Source organism: Phyllobates terribilis, unplaced genomic scaffold, assembly GCF_046119375.1.
Source record: "Phyllobates terribilis strain yellow unplaced genomic scaffold, ASM4611937v1 Scaffold_12__6_contigs__length_324123572, whole genome shotgun sequence".
NCBI classification, from domain to species: domain Eukaryota; kingdom Metazoa; phylum Chordata; class Amphibia; order Anura; family Dendrobatidae; genus Phyllobates; species Phyllobates terribilis.
In genome coordinates, this window is record NW_027362772.1 from 159,901,106 (window position 1) to 159,923,798 (window position 22,693).

Below are 22,693 nucleotides of genomic sequence, written 5' to 3' on the forward strand. Positions count from 1 at the left end.
TTCCAGTTCAGTTAAGTTTGATGGTCGCCGAGCATGGACAGCCCTCTTCAAATGATCCCACAGATGTTCAATGATATTCAGGTCTGGGGACTGGGATGGCCATTCCAGAACATTGTAATTGTTCCTCTGCATGAATGTCTGAGTAGATTTGGAACGGTGTTTTGGATCATTGTCTTGCTGAAAGATCCATCCCCTGCGTAACTTCAACTTTATCACTGATTCTTGAACATTATTGTCAAGAATCTGCTGATACTGAGTGGAATCCATGCGTCCCTCAACTTTAACAAGATTCCCGGTGCCGGCATTGGCCACACAGCCCCAAAGCATGATGGAACCTCCACCACATTTTACTGTGGGTAGCAAGTGTTTTTCTTGGAATGCTGTGTTTTTTTGCCGCCATGCATAACGCCTTTTTGTATAACCAAACAATTCAATCTTGGTTTCATCAGTCCACAGGACCTTCTTCCAAAAAGAAATTGGCTTCTCCAAATGTGCTTTTGCATACCTCAGCCGACTCTGTTTGTGGCGTGCTTGCAGAAACAGCTTCTTTCGCATCACTCTCCCATACAGCTTCTCCTTGTGCAAAGTGCGTTGTATAGTTGACCGATGCACAGTGACACAATCTGCAGCAATTTGATGCTGCAGCTCTCTGGAGGTAGTCTGAGGATTGTCCTTGACTGATCTCACCATTCTTCTTCTCTGCCTTTCTGATGTTTTTCTTGGCCTGCCACTTCTGGCCTTAACAAGAACTGTCCCTGTGTTCTTCCATTTCCTTACTATGTTCCTCACAGTGGAAACTGACAGGTTAAATCTCTGAGACAGCTTTTTGTATCCTTCCCCTGAATAACTATGTTGAATAATCTTTGTTTTCAGATCATTTGACAGTTGTTTTGAGGAGCCCATGATGCCACTCTTCAGAGGAGATTCAAACAGGAGAACAACTTGCAAGTGGCCACTTTAAGTAGCTTTTCTCATGATTGCATACACCTGGCTATGAAGCTCAAAGCTCAATGAGGTTACAAAACCAAAAAAAGTGCTTTAGTAAGTCAGTAAAAAGTAGGTAGGAGTATTTAAAACAAGAAAATGATAAGGGTGCCCATACTTATGCACCTGTCAAATTTTGTTTGAATGCAGATTGCACATTTTCTGTTAGTACAATGAACCTCATTTCAAGGCAGAAACATTACTGTGTCCAACAGTTATTACATATATCAAACTGAAATAGCTGTTGCAAAAACAACAATTTTTATAAAACATTAAGCTTAAGATTAATAGGGGTGCCCAAACTTTTTCATATAACTGTACTTCCAGCCAGTGTGTGCAGCCTTGCTTTCATACACTTGTATGGAGTGAGGACACACCTTCTAGTCGGCCAAGCCCACTGGATGGCCACATCACTAGATGGGACATGGACTTGCTCAATACAAGTGTAAGGAGCGAGGCCATGCTCACTAGATGGACTCTGACTGGGAGTATGTTTAACTCATACTTACTTTCCAGTCCGGCTCAGAAACCGGTGAATCCCCGCAGCTGGGACCGGAGGATATATATGAGTTATACATACTCCCGGCCGGAGAACCTCTAGTGAGCGTGGCCTCGCTCATTAGACTTAAATTGAGCTAGGCCTCGCCCCTTCTAGGGACCTGGCCATCCAGTGGGCACGAACAAATAGAGGGCGTGGACTCGCTCCATGCAAGTTTATGATAGTAAGGCTGCGCCTACTGATCGGGAGTATGTATAAATCATACATACTCTCCGATCCCAGCTCCGAATCCCCGTAGCACACAGTGCGCACGTTGGGAGGATTCATAAGTCTGCAGTCACACAGAGTGACTGCAGACTTAATGATTTGGACCGGACAACCCCTTTAAGACTGACGATGGTTCTTTGCACATACCTAAGATGGAATAAGGAAGATCTGCTGCTTCTCCTGTTGACTGGATTGTTCCGTCGTGTAGCAGTTTTAGGGAGGCTTTTTGTGGGATGTAGATTTCCACAGATTTTATGCAAATTGCATCTGGATTCTAAAAAAGAGAAGCAAAAAAATAATAAGACAATAGCAATGCAATATAAAGACTGGGAATACCGTATGGTCATGGAATACCTACATAATTATTATAGCCCAAATCAGAACAGAGTTCATTTTCCAAGCTGATCGTAAAGTCGGAGGTCTTGGCCAAAACGTAATCACAATTACCAGGCGAATTATACAATGTCCCATCAAAAGTGCGAATCATCTGTAAACCAATCACCGAACAGATCCCTAAAATACAGAAATGTACAAAACATCATACAATGTAAACATATGTATCACAACCAAACGATACTCAATTGAGTACCTATATAAAACACAGAATCCATGATCACATTTATAGATACACTGGACCTATGAAAAATCTGTTGGCTGCAATGAAGGAATCGTAGGCTCCGCTAGTGCTGGCACTTAGTAAGTACACTAAATGAGTCTTCTGGATTTGTCCTGGGCTATATAGTGTCCATCTATATAGTCAAATGTATGTTCTTCACAAATAAATATATTAACAATTATTATGAATAAATAATAAAATTACCTGGGCAGTTCAGATTTTTCACACAGGTCAGAGAACCATCATTGCACGTACTGAAAAGTTAAACCCATCATATAGGTTATTATGAGTTAGCTTGAACATAATAACATTTCTATGGATCATAGGACAAATATTGATATCTTTATTAACCCAAATTAGCCAATGACACACTGGGCTTCATTTATCAAAGCTGTAAACACTAATCTGATATTAAAGGGAATCTGTCACCAGGTTTTGCCACCTAATAAAAGCACAACAAGAAGTGGAGGGAGACCCTGATTCCAGAGATGTGTCACTTACTGAACCTGCTTGCTGTTTTGATAGAATCCCTGATTTATCAGCATGAGATCATCACTGGAGGATTAGTAAACCTGCTGTCATGCAGTCATCCATATTTATGAGCTCTGCATAATCCCATCCTGATCTCTAATTGGCAGCTTTCTGCCTATGCATAGTATACACAGAAAGCAGCCAATCAGTGACATGGGCGGGGTTATACACAGCTCATCTTTCAGAGAACTGGTAGATCTGCAGCAAATAAAACAGGGATTTTATCAAAACTGCAGAAAGCAGCCCAGTAAGTGACACATCCCTGAAATCAGGGTCTTTCTTTACATCATGCTGCTCTCAGTTAGCATAAACCTTGTGACAGATTCCCTTTAACTTTCATTTCTTAAAGAGGATCTATCACTTGCGAAACAAAAATTGACTTAAATACCTTGTAATAATCCCAAAGCTGCCCTGATTCCGCAGCTTTATTCAGTTTTGCTCAGCATCGTTCCATTTCAGAGATATTCACATTTGTGGATTTTGAAGTAAGTATGTGAAACTGCTGCATGTAGTGCCTGAGAGACAGGGCAGGGTGTCACAGAAGTGCTGTGAAAGTAAGTAGCGCGCCCCGATGCGCGCTTCGCCTACAGACAGGAAGGCTTTCTCAAGAGGCGCAGCAAATCTTTGACACCCTGCCCTGTCTCTCAGGCCCTCCATTTATGTTGTGAGTAGAGATGAGCGTTGTTCTACTCGAACTGTTCGCCAATCTCAAATTCGAGCTGTTTTGGGCGGTGTTCGAGCCGTTCGGCGAACACGAACAATTTGAGAAAAATTCGGCTGTTCGAGGTTATGTTCGATAACTGTTCGTGCACCAAAATCATAACTGGATTTTTTCTCAGTAATGATGAAAATTAATGTTAATACGCAGTTTGAGTGTACAGCGGGGTGGGGGGAGGGGCAGGGGATGGATCTCTGCAGGAACAATGAAGATCTCCATTTTTTTTTCTCTTTCCCGCATTTACAGTGGGGAGGTGCAATCTGTCAGCCTATCAGCAGCGCACACACGGAGCGAAGTGCTTTTTTTCACACAAGCAAGGGCATGTGTCATTGGCAGTGTATGTCACATGTCCTTGCCCTATAAGACCAAGCCATTTTCCCCGTCGCCACCATTTTCTCACTGCTGCAGCTGCGTGTTAGACGGCACCGCTGTTGCTGTGTGCGCTATACCTTGTTAATTTCAAGCCAATTTTCGCACAAATATACAGATAGCTTGGGAGTAGGGAATAGTTGTGATTGCAGTCCTTTTAAGGACTAGGTTACAGCATTTCCTACGACTTTTATCAGGCAGGTCTGTGCTCTTAAATAGATAGGTTGTGGGAGTAAAGACTAATTGTAATTGGAGTCCTTTTCAGGACTAGGTTACATCAGTTCCTATGAGTTTTTGCCAGGCAGGTCTGTGCCAGTGCTGTGCAAGTTTTTTTCACAGCATTTGGCTGAATCTAGCAAAGCTAATCCTTTTTGGCCTATTGCAGAGTGTGTTAGTCAGTGGAGTAGCCTATCTGTGTTGCAAGATATACCACCTGTGTATAGAATACCAATTTTTTTACTGCACCTAGTGAAGTAAAATCTTTTGGGCATAGCATCATTCTATTAGTCCATCTATACTGACCTCCATCAGGTTGCAAACTGAATCTAATTTTTTTCTGCATCTAGCTCTGAAAAAATATTGGGCTTCTAGCTGTGTGTGGGTCTTGTTCGATTAATCCATCTATACTGACCTCCATCAGGTTGCAAACTGAATATAATTTTTTTCTGCATCTACCTCTGAAAAAATATTGGGCTTCTAGCTGTGTGTGGGTCTTGTTCTATTAATCCATCTATACTGACCTCCATCAGGTTGCAAACTGAATATAATTTTTTTCTGCATCTACCTCTGAAAAAATATTGGGCTTCTAGCTGTGTGTGGGTCTTGTTCTATTAATCCATCTATACTGACCTCCATCAGGTTGCAAACTGAATATAATTTTTTTCTGCATCTAGCTCTGAAAAAATATTTGGCCTTCTAGCAGTGTGTGGGACTTGTTCTATTAGTCCACCTATACTGACCTCCATCAGGTTGCAAACTGAATATATTTTTTTCTGCATCTACCTCTGAAAAAATATTGGGCTTCTAGCTGTGTGTGGGACTTGTTGTATTAGTCCATCTATACTGACCTCCATCAGGTTGCAAACTGAATATATTTTTTTCTGCATCTACCTCTGAAAAAATATTGGGCTTCTAGCTGTGTGTCGGTCTTGTTCTATTAATCCATCTATACAGACCTCCATCAGGTTGCAAACTGAATATAATATTTTTCTGCATCTAGCTCTGAAAAAATATTTGGCCTTCTAGTAGTGTGTCGGACTTTCTCTATTAGTCCATCTATACTGACCTCCATCAGGTTGCAAATTAAAAATAATTTTTATCTGCATCTACAGTACCTCTGAAAAAATATTTGGGCTTCTAGCTGTGTGTGGGACTTGTTGTATTAGTCCATCTATACTGACCTCCATCAGGTTGCAAACTGAATATATTTTTTTCTGCATCTACCTCTGAAAAAATATTGGGCTTCTAGCTGTGTGTGGGACTTGTTGTATTAGTCCATCTATACTGACCTCCATCAGGTTGCAAACTGAATATATTTTTTTCTGCATCTACCTCTGAAAAAATATTGGGCTTCTAGCTGTGTGTGGGTCTTGTTCTATTAATCCATCTATACAGACCTCCATCAGGTTGCAAACTGAATATAATTTTTTTCTGCATCTAGCTCTGAAAAAATATTTGGCCTTCTAGTAGTGTGTCGGACTTTCTCTATTAGTCCATCTATACTGACCTCCATCAGGTTGCAAATTAAAAATAATTTTTATCTGCATCTACAGTACCTCTGAAAAAATATTTGGGCTTCTAGCTGTGTGTGGGACTTGTTGTATTAGTCCATCTATACTGACCTCCATCAGGTTGCAAACTGAATATAATTTTTTTCTGCATCTAACCCAGCCAATAGTTTTGGCCTAATACCACAGTTTGGCCACTCAGCCCTGCTCGGTTACCATCCATTTTTTTTTGTGCAAACAACTCCAGAGTTGTGAGTTAGTTAACCACCAAAATGAGTGGAAAAAGGCCTGCTGCTGGTGGAAAGGGGAATAGGCGTGTTGGGAAGGGGAAAAAAGGTTGTGTCCGTGGGGTAGGTGTTAAAGCAACAGTAACATCTGCAGAAGAAAGACCATCTTCCAGCCAAACTAAAATGTCTACTTCTTTTAGCGGACAATGTGATAAGATCCCTTTCTTACGGCCACGCCAATCGCTACAAATTCCAGATGAGGCACAAAAACAGCAGGTGCTTCACGTAGTGAATCTCACAGTTCCAACTTGCCAACCGTGGGACCGTCAAGTGTTCAGCACTCAAACCGTAACAGAACCACAGTATCTGCTGGTAACATCAATTTTGCGGAATCATTTCACCACTTTTTTAGCCCATCCTTTGCAAGGCCACAGGAGACAAGAAGTCTGACACATAGTCAACGCCTAGAGACGATGGTACAGGAGTATCTCCAAGTAAACATTGAAGCCACGACTGTGTCACTGGACCCTTGCTCTTTTTGGGCTTCCAATCTGGATAAATGGCCGGAGCTAGCCACTTACGCCTTGGAGATCTTGTCATGCCCCGCAGCCAGCGTTCTGTCTGAACGTGTGTTCAGCGCTGCTGGTGGTGTGCTAACAGATAAGCGCACGCGGCTCTCCACTGATAATGTAGACAGACTCACGTTCATAAAGATGAACAAATCATGGATCCGAAACGACTTTTCTACCCCTGTGTCATCCTGGGGAGAGTAAAAGCTTGATGATTGGTTAAAATCACCCTACCAACCGTTTTAAGCTTTCAAATTACTAATCATGTTTATCTGTATCTTGACTGGAAAATAATTTGGGCTTTGTAGCAGTGTGCAGCACTGATCCTATTAGGCCATCTATACTAAAGCTTCACCAGATTTAAAATTAAAAATAATTTTTAGCTTCATCTAGCCCGGAAAATAATTTTGGGGCTCCGAGATGCGCAAGACACATAAGTGCCTTCTTGCTGCACTACCTGCAGCATGACCCTCATATTGTCAGAATTCGAAGTAATCATGACTACTGGGTTGCCACACTCTTAGATCCCCCAAACTTTTCGATCAACCTTTTCATTTTAATAAAGACCAAAAAAATGGTCATTTTTGAAATTATAAGCATTAGCAGGTTGTTAGAAACTGAAATCAAACAGTTTTCAACTCAAATCTTTATTCTAGGTGATGTTACATTTTCACATAGGACCCCTTGTTCGAAAGGAGCTTCTGAACTCTCTCGTCCATTGAATTTGTCAGGTTTTGGATGGTTTCTGCTTCAATTGTTTTGCATGAGGACAGAATACCCTCCCAGAGCTGTTGCTTAGATGTGAACTGCCTCCCGCCATCATAGACACTCCTTTTAATGATGCTCCAAAGGTTCTGAATGGGGTAGAGGTCAGGGGAGCATGGGGGTCACACCATAAGTTTGTCCCCTTTTATGCCCATATCAGCCAGAGATGCAGATGTTTTATGTGCAGCATGAGATGGTGCATTATCATGCAGAAAAATGATCTTGCTGTGAAATACACGGTTCTTCTTCTTGAACCATGGCAGGAAGTGCTGTTTGAGAAAATCCACATACATTATGGAGTTCACTTTAGCGCCTTCAGGGATCCTAAAGGGGCCGACAATCTCTCTCCCCATGATTCCAGCCCAAAACATTACTCCACCTCCTCCTTGTTGGCGCTGTAGCCGTGTTTGCGTGGGGTGTCCATCAACCAGCCATCCTCCACTCCATCCATCTGGACCATCGAGCGCTGCACAGCACTCATCCGTGAACAAAACTGTTTTGAAATCAGTCTTCATGTAATGTTTGGCCCACTGGAGCCGTTTCTGCTTGTGTGAAGTGGATAGAGGAGGTCGACAGGATGGCGTATGCACAGCTGCAAACCTCTGAAGGACCCTGCATCTTGTTGTTCGGGGGACGTTGGAGGCACAAGCAGCTTCAAAAACTTGTCTGCTGCTATGACAAGGCTTTTTTGCCGCTGCTCTTTCAACCTGACGTAATTGCCTGTAGGAAAGGGTCCTCAATTTGCCCTTATCAGCACGCACACGTGTGTACTGTGAATCAGCTATATACTTCTTGATTGCCAAGACACTTCATCCTGATCATCGCACAATGTTGATTGTAGTCATGCCTTGACCTAAACACTCCACAATTTGTTGCTTCTCAGCAGCCGACACATCCTTTTTCTTTCCCATTTTGGCAGAAAATGTAGGCTGCTTAATAATGTGAGAGAGCCTTCTTAAGTAGTCTTGCCTTTCATTGGACACACCTGCCAAACTAATTAGCACAGGTGTCTGCAATTGCTTACAGTGATATAAAGAGCCCTGACACACATCACCATCAATGAGTTTAACTGACAAACAAACAAATTCTTCCCTTATCACTCCTAAACACTTTTTGCATAATAATTTGGAACGCAGTGTACATGTGCTTTTCCACAAAACACCAGCGGTTCACGTAGTGAATCTTACAGTTCTAACTTGCCAACCGTGGTCTGTATGGAGTTGTTCAATAAAGGGCCCAAAATTAAGATAACATAGATGGGAGAGGTCTCTATGAATAGGAATTCCTAAGTATTTGATACCCTGTGAGGGACAGGCAAAGGGAAAGTTGGACTGGATGGAATCCTATATGGATTTGGGGAGGGAGACATCGAGGGCCTCAGACTTCGCTGCATTGATTTTAAAATTTGACCATGTAACAAAGTGATCTATTTCAGCCATAACAGCAGGGATGGATATATGTGATTGAGTGATATATACTAGGACATCATCAGCAAATAGAGAGCACTTGTACTCGGTGCCTCCCACCTCAATCCACCTAATATTGGGGTTATGGCGAATTGATGAGAGCAGGTGCTCCGTCACTAGGATGTATAAGAGAGGGGACAGAGGACATCCCTGCCTTGTCCCATTGGTGATTGTGAAAGGTGATGAAAATGTTCTGACGCACCCCCTGGGCCTTGGGACACCCGGAGCCGGACCCTTTTTGGTGGATGCTGGTGGTTGTAGTCTTCGTGGCGGCGACCCGGTTCCGTGGCTCAGGGCGGTCAAACCAGTGGCGGAACTATTTATGTGGTTTTGATGTTTAAATGTCCGACTACGCCACCCGTGGATTGTGGTCAGAGTGAACCGCTGCTACAGGGCAGACCGCTGAGGCTGGTGTTGTGGGTGCAGCAGAGCGTAGCATAACTCCCCACGGGAGGAGTATAGCCTCAGGGCAGTGTATGCGGAGGATGGGGGTGATGGTGCAGGGCAGCAGCAGTAACGACACGGAGTCAGTGATGCAGTCCAGGGCCTTTACTCACAGTTCTTATTATCCAGACCACGTCTGCAGGTAACGGCTGCCCACGTCGTACTGTGCTCACCAGGTGAGGGGCTCAGACAACTCCCAGATAACTTTTGAGCACTTCACAGGACCCCCTTTGTGTGTCCTTTGTCTGGCCTTTCTTACCAACACTTCTGTCCGGCTGCCTCGGGCCTCCTCTTGGTAAACTTGGCGCCAGTTTCCCTGACCCTATGTGGTGCCTTCCTAGCGGGTGTAGCGAGGGGCTGCGCCACATAAAATGTCAGAGCCTCCGGTTTCTAGCTGAGGGTCGTTTCCTGCCTCCACTAGTTCGGGGACCGGTCTCCCCCTTTGGCCTGACCCCTCCACGCAGGTGGATTCGGGCGTGCAGTGGCGACTCGCCCGTCCGCACCCCTGGGATCCCTTCATTCCTCGTTCCTGGAGCCTTCTCCGCTCCTCTTCCTTCCTTCTCCCTCTTCCAGGCCTGGGCCTCTGTTACTAGGCCCACCTCCGGAGCAGAGCTCATGCAGAGCCCCTGCTCCCTGCCACTTCTGCTCAGACTTCTCTGCACTGAACTAAGATGGTGCCCACCTTTTATACTTCCTTCTCAATGCACCCAGGAACTGCTTCCTCCCTGCTCCTGCACTACAGGGTTCCCCTTCCTCAGTGTTCCCTCCCCCCACTCCAGCCAGGGACAGGGACTGTCGTGCCCATCTCAGGGGCATATTGGTCGCCCTGCCCCACGGCAATGTGGTGTAATGCATGCAGGTGTCGGGTCCTGATCCACACTCCATCCTTACCTGAGAGTGAGATATCACACCTCTGGGTGATGTGCAATACGTCTGTAGCAACCGAGCCCTCAGGGTGCTACAGTTCCATTTATCTTCAGCCTAGGTGACGTATTGCGATACAGGGCCGTGATTTTGGCTATAAAAGGGTCCCCTAGACCCCTACCCCAAGCTTTTTAAGAGAATCATATATGGCGTGCCAGGAGACTCTATGGAATGCTTTCTCAGCATCCAACGAGAGTATCTAATTACAAATTTTTAACTGCATCTAGCCCAGGAAATACTTTGTGCCTAGTAGCAGTGTCTGCTAGTCAGCGGATTATCCCGGCTGTTAAGCAAGCTACACCACCTGTAGTTTAGACACTTAATTTTTTCAAAGGAAATGATTCGGGACCATGGGATACTTAGTGAAGAGCATCAGGAGGCACCCCAGGGCATAGGGGCTGGGACTGGCAGTAGGATGCCTTGCGGTGGACAGCCGAGCTCGATCCTTATAAAAGCTTTTTAACTGCAGCAGCTTTAGTGGACGCTACTGGAGCTGGAATTACGCGGCTGCTGGCATGAGACTTGCCCTCCAATAGATCCTTGTAAATGGATTTAAAGTGTATTCATTCAAATTAGAGAGACAATTTAAATTAAAAAGCTTAGAGCTGCCTCCACCACAGGGGGGCTCGCTCGACCCACCAGCGGACAGGCACCAGTATTGGGAGAGGGGGGCTGGCCGTCAGGGTTCACCGCGGCTCTGGCACAAACCCGGCGACACGGAGGTGGCACGGGCAGGAGCGGACTGGCCGTGTCGGCTTCTCACTTTTTGGATTTTAGAAGGGCATGACATGCCTATATCTGTGTCTCCCCCTCCTTTTACTCCTCCACCTCTTTTATTTTCGCATGACTATATGTACTTGTCACTTTTCCATGTGTTAGTTATGTCTTCTGAGCAGTTTGTCAGCTTTTGGACACCTTTGAAGGTGTTTTCTATGTGTTTCTATGTGTTTTTGTTTGCCTGCCATTGGTTTTAACAGTGTTCGAAGGTGTTCGACGAACAGTTCGGCGAACACACGGGTGTTCGACGAACCGAACCGAACTCGAACACTACGGGGGTGGCTCAACACTAGTTGTGAGTTCTTTTGATGCTTCCTTTCACTTGACACCTATGTCATGATGTGCTTTCTACTTGGTTGATGTGTGAGTCATAGATAGGAACACTTCTCGCCGCTCACATGGAACCTACTAGGGCCCCTTTGTATTGGACATGATGTCACAGTATCCGACCCATTATATCCTATGTCCCATTTTTGTACTAAGAATTTTTTACTATTGCAACTTTAGCACTATCATTCCTTAATAAAGTCTAATTTATGCCAAGATACTCATGTCTTTCACTAGTAATATTGTTTAGCATGCAACATTGTTAAGGGAACAATGCAGAAAAATATGAATATATAATTGGGGTTCTGAGTATATAGATATAAGAAAAAATGAGAATGTAACATACCAAGTACTACAGGCAAGTTCTACAGTTTGTCCATGAAGAACAAATTGTGCGTTGAATGTGCAAGATTTTCCATTGGATGGAGATGATTCAGGAACAGATATCTCTGGCTGGATTGGTGCCTCCGGTTCAGGGGTGTTCACTGGTATCTCAGGTTGGACTGGTGCCTCCGGTTCAGGGGTGTTCACTGGTATCTCAGGCTGGACTGGTGCCTCAGGTTCAGGGGTGTTCACTGGTATCTCAGGCTGGACTGGTGCCTCAGGTTCAGGGGTGTTCACTGGTATCTCAGGCTGGTCTGGTGCCTCAGGTTCAGGGGTGTTCACTGGTATCTCAGGCTGGACTGGTGCTTCAGGTTCAGGGGTGTTCACTGGTACCTCAGGCTGGACTGGTTCCTCAGGCTCCACAGGTAGATTTGGTGCTACTGATCCTTCAGGGGCAGGGTTTATTGGTACTTCAGGCTCAGGATTTTCTCCTAAAGAACATAGAATGTGAGAAAATGAAAATTATGAGGACAACTTTGTTCCTAGTTTGATTGTAGTGTGGGGCACTTCACAATACTTGTCGTAATTAGGATAAGAACACAACTTTAAAAATGAGAATGTATTTCTAGTAGAAATCAATTCAAATAGATAAGTAAGGGAAATATAGATATATAAACATATACATAAAATGTATTCAAATGTTAGCATTTCTGGGCAGACTATTCTATTGCCACTTCATGTATTGTGCTGCTTTGAACCTACATACTGAATTGATTTGCTGCGGAGTTATTTACTCCGTCCCATTTAGGAAATTTATCTCATAGATATCTCTGTGTGTGTTTTTTGTGGGCTGGATGGATATGCTATTCCCTGTTCCTATATTGGATTAGAGATCCTGTGTGTATTCCGAGCGGTGTACATCCTACTACTACCCAACACTTAGGGTTGCTACTGTGCCCATTGTAGATGTCAAAACAGGTTAAAGCCATGGTGGAACACTGGCCACAGCAAAAGTGAGATGTAGAAATCTGTTAGCAAAAAATACAAATTGCTCTGATGAAATATGTCAACGCAAGTGGGTTACGAAGGGTAGCTACAAGAAGTCACTAGCAGTAGCCTAAGTGAAGGTTCAGGCAGAACTGACAGAAGAGAATAGGTAAAGGAAGCTGGATTCTGATGCAATCTGGTTAATAAGAGCAGGGTATGCAATGTGAGACTCAAAGTATTTGGCTGAGCCACCATTGGTGTACTGAACCATAGTGGACCTCATGCCCAGATCTACGAGTCTTAGGAAGATTGACCAGAGAGTGGTTCCAGCATTTTGCTGTAAAACCAGAAGTGAGGAGAATGTTAAGACACCTCAAAAAGGAGAGAAACTGGTGGCCCAGTATCTGTACTTCACTAAGCAGTGCCAAGACACTAAACCTGTATTGCATTACCGACAAGATTTTCTACCTCCAAATGAGTTAACGCATTTTACAATGACTCTTAGACATGCCCAGTCTGACCACTGAAGGAGGCATGAAAGTTTCCAAAATCTATCCTATTGTGTTTGTCGTTTCGTAATTCCTAGCTTTTTCTAAAGGGATCCTAAATTCTGAAACTGATGTTAGTTAGACGCAATATCCATAAAGCTCAAGAACTAACTCTCTACTGATTCTGTCGACCTTTCTCTATTACCTTGAAATAACAAATGTGCAGTCTGAGGGATGATCGCCGGCTCTATTGTGAATTCTGGATTATAAGTGGGAGTAGTCTCAAAGTCCAAGTCTATGTCTTCAAATGATGACTTTTCATTGTCTTCTTTTAAAGGTAAATTAAAATAGGTTCAAGGGTGAAAATATATATTGCCATGCTAATCATAATGAAAGTTGTTTGGATACATCAAATCTGTAATGTTATGTAATAATAAAATGCGATAACAGCAAAAGGTTGAGTTTGAACCTCTCTATTGTTTTGATTGGAAGGTTCACGGTTTCCAAATTTTTATCTTTGTACTTGTGCTACCAAAGTCACCCAGACTTTGACCATTACTTATACATAGGAAAATATTGTTCAATGAGTGTGAAGTGCAGTACGTGAAGGTTAGTGGTTGTAATGGATCTAATGTATGTCATAGAGGTCAGGAGATAGGGGCAGAAGAATTGAGGAAAAGATATGCAGGGAGGACACCCAAGAAGATATCATTGATGATAAATAATTGAGCTAGTCTTTATCTCTATCTATGTATGGTAGCAATCTCCTCGTCACTAGCTCACCTCAACCCGATTATACTCGAAAAAATATAACAATATTTATTAGCTTCCTCACTAGTACATCTCACGGCCCTTACAGTCTAGCATGATAGACATCAGATGGACAGTGGTTCAATTAATTGCAGATTAAAAGGTTGACCAAAAGTAGAAGATCATGGCTACTTTATTCTCAAGACAACCTGTCTATAGCGTGGGGTGTATTGCAGCTCAGCCCCACTTTGTGCTGAGTATGATACCAGACACAATCTGTAGACAAGTGTGGTGCTTTTTGGAAGAAAGCAGACATGTTTTTCTAATTCTGGACAACTTCTTTAAATGGGTATTCTAATCTCAGTGATTATTGGCATATTAAAAAAAAAATGTCATAAATGTCTGAGAGATACTGATAGGCAAGAATGGATGACTATGTGGGCCCTTAGGTTGGGAGGATCAAGTGCCGGTTCCATTTCCCCATCTGCCCTGTACCTGTGGCACATCATACTAAGTTGGGGGCATCACACTGAGCTAGGGGACACTGTTGGGACATCATACTGTGTTGGGGACATCATACTGTGTTAAGGGCACTGTAGGGAATTTATACTGTGTGTGGAAGAATGTACTGTGGCGACAAATTACGTGAAGGAATTCACTGTAGAGGCATCATACTGCATGTGTGTGGTGGGGGGCCTTTTTAATTGGCATCATACTGTATTGGGGCCATGACAACACAAAGGGGTTTCAGGAACAAGAGAGCAAAAAAGACTTCGAAAAGACGTCCCAAATTATGAACATATAAACTCTTTATTGAAAGAAAATTAAATAGGACAATATGGTTAACTCAGAGACACAAAGTTAAAAACAATGGAAGAGCAAGGAGACAAGGACAACGTTGCATTTATAGTCCCATATGAATCAATCATGTATAGATATAATGAGGGCACTCACAAAACAGATCATAAGATGGTGGCTACCATGTCTATTGCATTAGATAAGCCCCACAGTGGGAGCAAGTTAAATATACTGCCCCAAAGAATATCAATTATATGTAAGTGTAATAAGGGCACAGACAAAAACAGATCATGAGAAGGTAGCTCACATATCTATCACTTTAAGTAAGCCCTACAATGGGAAACTATACTCAGTATGGGTTTCAAAAGTGGAAGCATGTGCCTAGAAAAATGTGTGGATACAGGTGAACACTTTTATCCTATATATAGGCACTTGCCAATGAGGACAATAACCAGATTATTAACCCATCATTTTATACAGCATACAGAGATCCCATACTTACAGCAGCTGTGATGAAAACTCAGTGTAGGTTTCAAAAAGTGAAAGCATATGCAGCTGCCGTAGTGGAGACACAGCGCCTCGCTCCTGCTCTACCCTACGCGCGTTTCAGCTTAGCTTGCCTTCGTCACCCCCTGCAAGCTAAACCTACACTGAGTTTTTGAAACCTACAATGAGTTTTCATCACAGCTGCTGTAAGTATGGGATCTCTGTATGCTGTATAAATGGATGGGTTAATAATCTGGTTATTGTCCTCATTGGCAAGTGCCTATATATGGGATAAAAGTGTTCACCTGTATCCACACATTTTTCTAGGCACATGCTTCCACTTTTGAAACCCATACTGAGTATAGTTTCCCATTGTAGGGCTTACTTAAAGTGATAGATATGTGAGCTACCTTCTCATGATCTGTTTTTGTCTGTGCCCTTATTACACTTACATATAATTAATATTCTTTGGGGCAGTATATTTAACTTGCTCCCACTGTGGGGCTTATCTAATGCAATAGACATGGTAGCCACCATCTTATGATCTGTTTTGTGAGTGCCCTCATTATATCTATACATGATTGATTCTTATGGGACTATAAATGCAACTTTGTCCTTGTCTCCTTGCTCTTCCATTGTTTTTAACTTTGTGTCTCTGAGTGATCCATATTGTCCTATTTAATTTTCTTTCAATAAAGAGTTTATGTGTTCATAATTTGGGACGTCTTTTCAAAGTCTTTTTTGCTCTCTTGTTCCTAAATTCTATATTACTTCGGTAGTCCCTACCATCTTAATTAATAAGTCACACCATGGGGTGATATTGATTCTAATTATCATTCACCCCATATTTCCATGTTGTAGATTATCTACAAAGGGGTTTCAGCGTGTGCACTATTTCAGTGTGCATAATGCAATACATGTCACTCTCACTGTCTTTAAACTTTGGAAGTATGCCCTTCGTTGACTTTGGTTTTTCACTACCCAATTCAGACTTTTGCTTTGACGCCCTGTGATTTCTATGTACAACCTTGCTTCTGGGTCAACAAAACACCCTCTCACGCTGTAAAAGGAGAGGTCACAGCATAGCCCTTTTCATTCACTAATACAGAAGTTGTGAAAAAGTTGACTTTCAAAGACATTTTTTTTCCATATAATAATGGAAATGTAAATAGTGATTTAACTTAAATGCTCGTAGGACCATGAAACTACATATTAAATTATGTCCCATGCCACTTCAATGCCAGTTGGGTGGCAGCTTACTTTGCCTTCATCATCTTAGGATGTCATAACAATTTTCAGATAGAAAATAATATAATGACATAATACCTTCATGCTCCTCAGAGTTGTCCTCTTCTGATGATTCTGAGCTTCTTCCCTTTCCATGTCCTCCACGTTCATGGCTAAATTTACCTCCAAATTTGAAATTTCCTGTACAAATTCAGCAATAATGAAGTTGGAAAATAAATATAAAAAAGTATTGCTTAACTTAAACATATTAGCCAAAAAAACAGCTAGCAAATTTACCATGAAGAAGTAAAATTTATATTTTTACCTAGTTGAAGTTTTATTTCTCATACAATGTCTGGGGTTATGGAGCCCTCATATTTTATCTCTGTGAAAAGTCACTTGGTATTGTGATAGGTAGGGCAATGGTTGTAGCTTCACCCTACCACATCTCTCCATAAACAATAAAATTAAGTGATTGTCTAAAACCACCTCCACTGACTTTTCTGATGCCTAGCATTACAGCGCAGCACAGTTTCTTTTTTGGAGATGATATACAAAGGCTGATAGTGTCCTTCACATATGCATGCATGCACACTAGAGATGAGGGAAACGGAATTTGACAGATTCACTAGAATTTGGCTGGGGAATTTATTCACTGTGATTCAAATGTGCCCAATTGCCATTAAAAAAATTGTTTATTATGCTCCGAGGCAGGGGTGGACATATCATTGGTGCAACCTGTGCACCTCACAGTGGCCCAAGAGGTAAGATGGGCCACTACCACCTCAAAAGCAGGTGGAATTGTGCATTATAATGAGTTATTGGACTGCAAAGGGTCCATATATTGATCTTGCACAAGTGCCCTCTTCTGTTTGTGTCAACACCTGTTCTGAGGCTTCCAAACCGCAAAGCATATTAAACCAATAAGTCAGGAAGGGGGTTAAAAATACAATTAAATAAACTCAACTCATCCCTCACTTGCCCTTGCCACCATAGCTCCCCACTCGTCCTCTGTTAGCTTTGCAAGGCACTTGCCCACTCTCTGACTTTGGATTCAGTCTCCCCTTCACTCTTCTTGACCGCATAGGGAAATGCACATTATGATATCATGATGTGAGAACGTGCATCGAAGCATAGGGGTGCAAAGAGTGAAGAGGAGACCAGATCCGGAGTGGGTGCCTAAGAAAACCAACAGAGAACCAGTGTAGAGCTGTGGTGGCAGGTACAGGTGTAGGATGACTTGAGTATGATATTTTATTGTTTTTAAATCCTTATCAATTCAGCAAAATTACTGGCAGATGGCTACCATTTTGCCAAGTTTGCACAAATCGAATTCCCAAAAATCAGACTTGCTAAAATGTGGGAATTTCTAAAATATTTTCATTAATTTACAATCAAGTTGCTCATCCTCAATGGACACATATGATTACCCTTCTGTTCTTCAGAACTTTTTTCTTCAGATGATCCCTTGTTTCTTCCCTTTATGTTAACATCAATCTTTCCATGTTCCTCTATGCTTCCATGTCCATAGCCAAATTTACCTCCAAATTTGAATCCTATGAATGTAATGTTAAAATAGTGAATATAAATATAAGAAATAGAAACCAAAGCCGCAAATAAGTAGTTGTATTCAGTTGGATGGGGTGTCTTAGGAAGCCAGCAAAGTATTAGCGGGGACAGGTGGTGGTAAGGTCAGAGGCGAGTGAGCCAAGTATAATATTTTATTGTTTTAAAATCCCTTCACGGACCATATGATTCCAGCAAATGGTAGCCATCTTCCAGCCATTTTGCTGGGTTCACATAAAATAAAATCAAACATGTATTTTTTTTTTATTGTTTTAGTGGTGAAAAATCAGAAGTTTGCAAAATAAAAACATTTTGAGGGTTGTGTCGCCATTTTCCGAGACACATAACATTTTCACTATTTGGTCGATGGGGGGTTATTTTTTGTGGGGTGAAACGACAATTTTATTGATACCAATTTTCGATAGATATGATATTTTGATTGCTTGTTAAAACATTTTTGTGGTATTGCAGGGACCAAAAATTAATAATTCTGGTGTTGTAGTTATTTAGTTTACAGTGTTTATCGATCAGGCTAATTATTTTTATAATTTGATAGACTGGACTTTTCTGAACTTTGAGATACCACATATGTGTATTTTTTATTTTTGAATTTCCTTTATGTTTAATTGTGGAAAATGTTTTTTTTTTCAGATTTTTTAAAACATTTTTTTTTACTTTCCACTGTATTTATTAGTTAATTAGGGGACTTGAAGTTGAAATTGTCTGATTGCTTGTGCTATATACAGTGATGCCACTTTATTGCTGTGTATAGCAAATATCACAATCTCTTGGCCGATCCGGCAAAGTAAGTAAGTCGAGAGACATTATAAGAGAATTGTCAAACATACACTGTGATAAATTTGGTGCAGTTTTTGCCTATCTTGTCTAGATTTTTATTTATATGTAGGACATTATTATTTAATGTCTAAGACAGAGGCATATCTTCTCATTCTCATCTAAAAAAAAACAAGATATCTCATATTAATGTCATCAATACACTTTTTTCCAAAATTTAGCCAATAATTTATCCCCAATGTTTCCTATTGTGTTCAAATTTTCTGGCCTATAGCTGTTAAAAAAAAATATCTGAACGTTATGTAAAATACAAATTGTAAATTTTTTATATTATTTCACAGTATAGAAAAACATTTTTCTAAAATTTATACCAGATGTGTTAAAAATTAAACTAAAGTAAACTTTGCAAACTTAACTTTACATATATACACATATATATATATATATATATATATATATATATATATATATTAACTTAAATATCTTATATTAAACATATTGTTGACTCTATGGACTGCATCTGGTATTGCAATTCACCACTAGTCACTTAAATAGGACAAAACTGCAGTACCAGACCAATCCAATGTACAAGAGTGGTGCTGTTTCAGGGAAAGGAACACATCCAACTAAGACATAATGATATGTGAGGAATAGCTATACGTATGGGTATCATGAATATACACAGCCCTCTAATGACACTTTAGAAGCATAAAATGTTGAAGTATCGCAGTTTATGTAAAGGGTTATTCCCATCTCAGACATTTAAGGTATAGCCATAGGATATGACACCTTTTGGATCAGAATCTATCTTGAGACTCTCGGATCTTTAACTTGTTTTCTAGCCAGGAATGACTAGCTCTTCCCCCCAAAAAAAATATCTAAACAAATATAAATATGTATAATATTTAATGATTTTAGGAAATACCTGGCCATCTTGATTACATGAAGAGCTTAATACGTATTTACTAAATAAGATATATATGCGAAGGAATCTTACGTTGTCCTTCACTCTTATTTTCTTCAAAAGATGTTCCAAATCCACCATTAAATTCATGTCTTCCATGAATATCAAAAGTCCTTGTCTCTCCACCATTACCAAACTGAAATTTTCCATTTTGGTGTCCAATTAAGCCCCCCATGTTAAGGTTGCCGCCTTTCAAATCAACTATTTCAGTTTAAAAAAAAATAAAAAAGCAACAATACTTTAACTTCTTTTAGAGTAAGAAGTTCCCCTTCACCCAAGTAAAATGTCTAAAGAATAGAAATAAGTATATTGTATAATGAATTATAGAATACCCGGCCACCTCGAAAGAATGGAGAGACCAATACTTATTTATTAAATAAAGTATAAATATGAAGGAATCTTAATCTAAAATTAGTGTAAATATTTATAATATATAACGATTTATAAAATTCCCAGCCACCTTGATAGTATGGAGAGAATAATACGTATTCACTATATAAAGTTTATATATAAAGGAATCTTATGTTGTCCTTCATTCTTATTTTATTCAGAAGATTTCCCAAATCCACAATTAAATTTATGTCTTCCATGATTTTCAAAAGTCCTTGTCTCTCCACCATTACCAAATTCAAATTTTCCACCAGGCTGTCCAAATAAGCCCCCAACATTTAGGTTGCCTCCTTTCAAATCAACTATTTCTGTTTAAATAAAGATAACAATAATTTTCCTTTCTTTATAATAAGAAGTACCCCTCTCCCCCAAGTAAAATGTCTAAATAATAGAAACATGTATAATATATAATGAATTATAGACTACCCGGCCACCTAAAAAGAATGGAGAGACCAATACGTATTTATTAAATAAAGTATAAATATGAAGGAACCTTACGTTGTCCTTCACTCTTATTTTCTTCAGAAGATTCCCCAACTCCAACATTAAATTCATGATTTCCATGAATTTCAAAAGTCCTTGTCTCTCCACCATTACCAAACTCAAATTTTCCACCATGCTGTCCAAATAAGCCCCCAACATTTAGGTTGCCTCCTTTTAAGTCAACTGTTTCTGTTTAGATAAAGAGGAAAATAATTAAACTTTTTTATAATAATAAATACCTATGGTATCTCCTCCCTAAAAAAATCTAAACAAATATAAATATTTATAATATTTAATGAATCATAAAATACCCTGCCACATCGATAACGGGAAGAGTTTAATACATATTTGCTAAATAATGTATATATGCGAAGGAATCTTACGTTGTCCTTCACTCTTATTTTCTTCTGAAGATTCCCAACTCCACCATTAAATTCATGTCTTCCATGAATTTCAAAAGTCCTTGTCTCTCCACCATTACCAAACTCAAATTTTCCACCACGCTGTCCAAATAAACCCCCAACATTTAGGTTGCCTCCTTTTAAGTCAACTGTTTCTGTTTAAATAAAGATCTACATAATTCAATTTATTTTATAGCAAAAAATATCTATCTCCTCCCTAAAAAATGTCTAAACAAATATAAATATTTATAATACTTAATGAATAGTAAAATACCCCGCCACCACGATAATGTGAAGAGTTTAATATGTATTTACTAAATAATGTATATATTCCAATGAAACTTATATTGTCCTTCACTCTTATTTTCTTCAAAATATTTGCCAAATCCACCATTAAATTCATGTCTTCCTTGAATTTCAAAAGTCCTTGTCTCTCCACCATTACCAAACTCAAATTTTCCACCACACTGTCCAAATAAGCCTCCAAAATTTAGGTTGCCTCCTTTTAAATCAACATTCAGTGTCTCACACACCACCTCCTCATCTCGCCCCCAATCTGTCGGTGTTCCCCACTGTTCAGTTCTATGACCCCTGCTCTTCTCCATCTACACCTTAGATCTGGGACAGCTCATAGAGTCCCATGGCATTCAGTATCACTTCTATGCCGATGACACACAGATTTACCTCTCTGGACCCGTTGTCTCCTCCCTACTAACCAAAATCCCACTATGTCTGTCCTTTATTTCATCCTTCTTCTCTGCTACATTTCTAAAACTTAACATGAATAAAACAGAATTCATCATCTTTCTGCCATCTCACTCAACCCCCCCCAACTGACCTATCTATCAACGTCAATGGCTGTCCACCTTCCCCACTCCCGCAAGCTCGCTGCCTTGGGGTAACCCTGGACTCTGACCTCTCCTTCAAACCACATATCCAAGCTCTTTCTACTTCCTGCCGACTCTAACTTAAAAATATCACCCGTATCTGCACATTCCTAAACCATGAATCTGCAAAAACACTAGTGCACTTCCCCATCATCTCCTGCCTCGACTACTGCAACCTCCTGCTCTGTGGCCTCCCTTCCAACACTCTCGCACCCCTCCAATCTATCCTAAACTCCACTGCCCGACTAATCCACCTGTCCCCCCACTATTCCCTGTCCTCTCCTCTCTGTCAATCTCTTCATTGGCTCCACATTACCCAGAGACTCCAGTTCAAAACCCTAACCATGGCATACAAAGCCCTTCACAACCTGTCTCCTCCATATATCTTTGACCTAGTCTCCCGGTACATACCCGCACGCAACCTCTGATCCTCACAAGATCTTCTTCTCCCCTCTTATCTCCTCTTCCCACAATCGCATACAAAATTTCTCCCGTGCATCCCACCTACTCTGGAACGCCCTACTCCAACATATCAGATTCTTGCCTACCATGGAAACCTTCAAAAGGAACCTGAAGACCCACCTCTTCTGACAAGCATACAACCTACAGTAACCATCGCTCCACCAAACCGCTGCACGACCAGCCCTATCCTCACCTACTGTATCCCCACCCATCCCTTGTAGACTGTGAGCCCTCGTGGGCAGGGTCCTCGCTCCTCCTGTACCAAGTCACCGTCACGTTTTGTTCAAGATTATTGCAATTGTTTTCGCTATGTATACCCCTTTCTCACATGTAAAGCGCCATGGAATAATGGCGCTATAGTAATAAATAATAATAACTCTGTTTAAATAAAGATCAAAATAATTCAACTTATTTTATAGCAAGAAATACTTATCTCCTCCCTAAAATAAAATCTAAACAAATATAAATATTTATA

At 41.0% G+C, this 22,693-nt stretch overlaps 1 protein-coding gene across 1 annotated transcript in view; it reads right to left on the bottom strand.

Annotated features, from left to right (window-relative positions):
• Window positions 1–22,693, bottom strand: part of LOC141171740 (uncharacterized) — a 199,764-nt gene that overhangs the window by 122,950 nt on the left and 54,121 nt on the right. The window contains exons 25-32 of the mRNA XM_073655384.1: window positions 20,484–20,657; window positions 19,629–19,796; window positions 17,701–17,826; window positions 16,370–16,471; window positions 11,557–12,025; window positions 2,571–2,620; window positions 2,109–2,263; window positions 1,898–2,024 (exon numbers count right to left, since the gene is read on the bottom strand). Of these exons, the coding sequence (XP_073511485.1) occupies window positions 1,898–2,024; window positions 2,109–2,263; window positions 2,571–2,620; window positions 11,557–12,025; window positions 16,370–16,471; window positions 17,701–17,826; window positions 19,629–19,796; window positions 20,484–20,657 (1,371 nt within the window). The remainder of the gene's footprint in view (window positions 1–1,897; window positions 2,025–2,108; window positions 2,264–2,570; window positions 2,621–11,556; window positions 12,026–16,369; window positions 16,472–17,700; window positions 17,827–19,628; window positions 19,797–20,483; window positions 20,658–22,693) is intronic.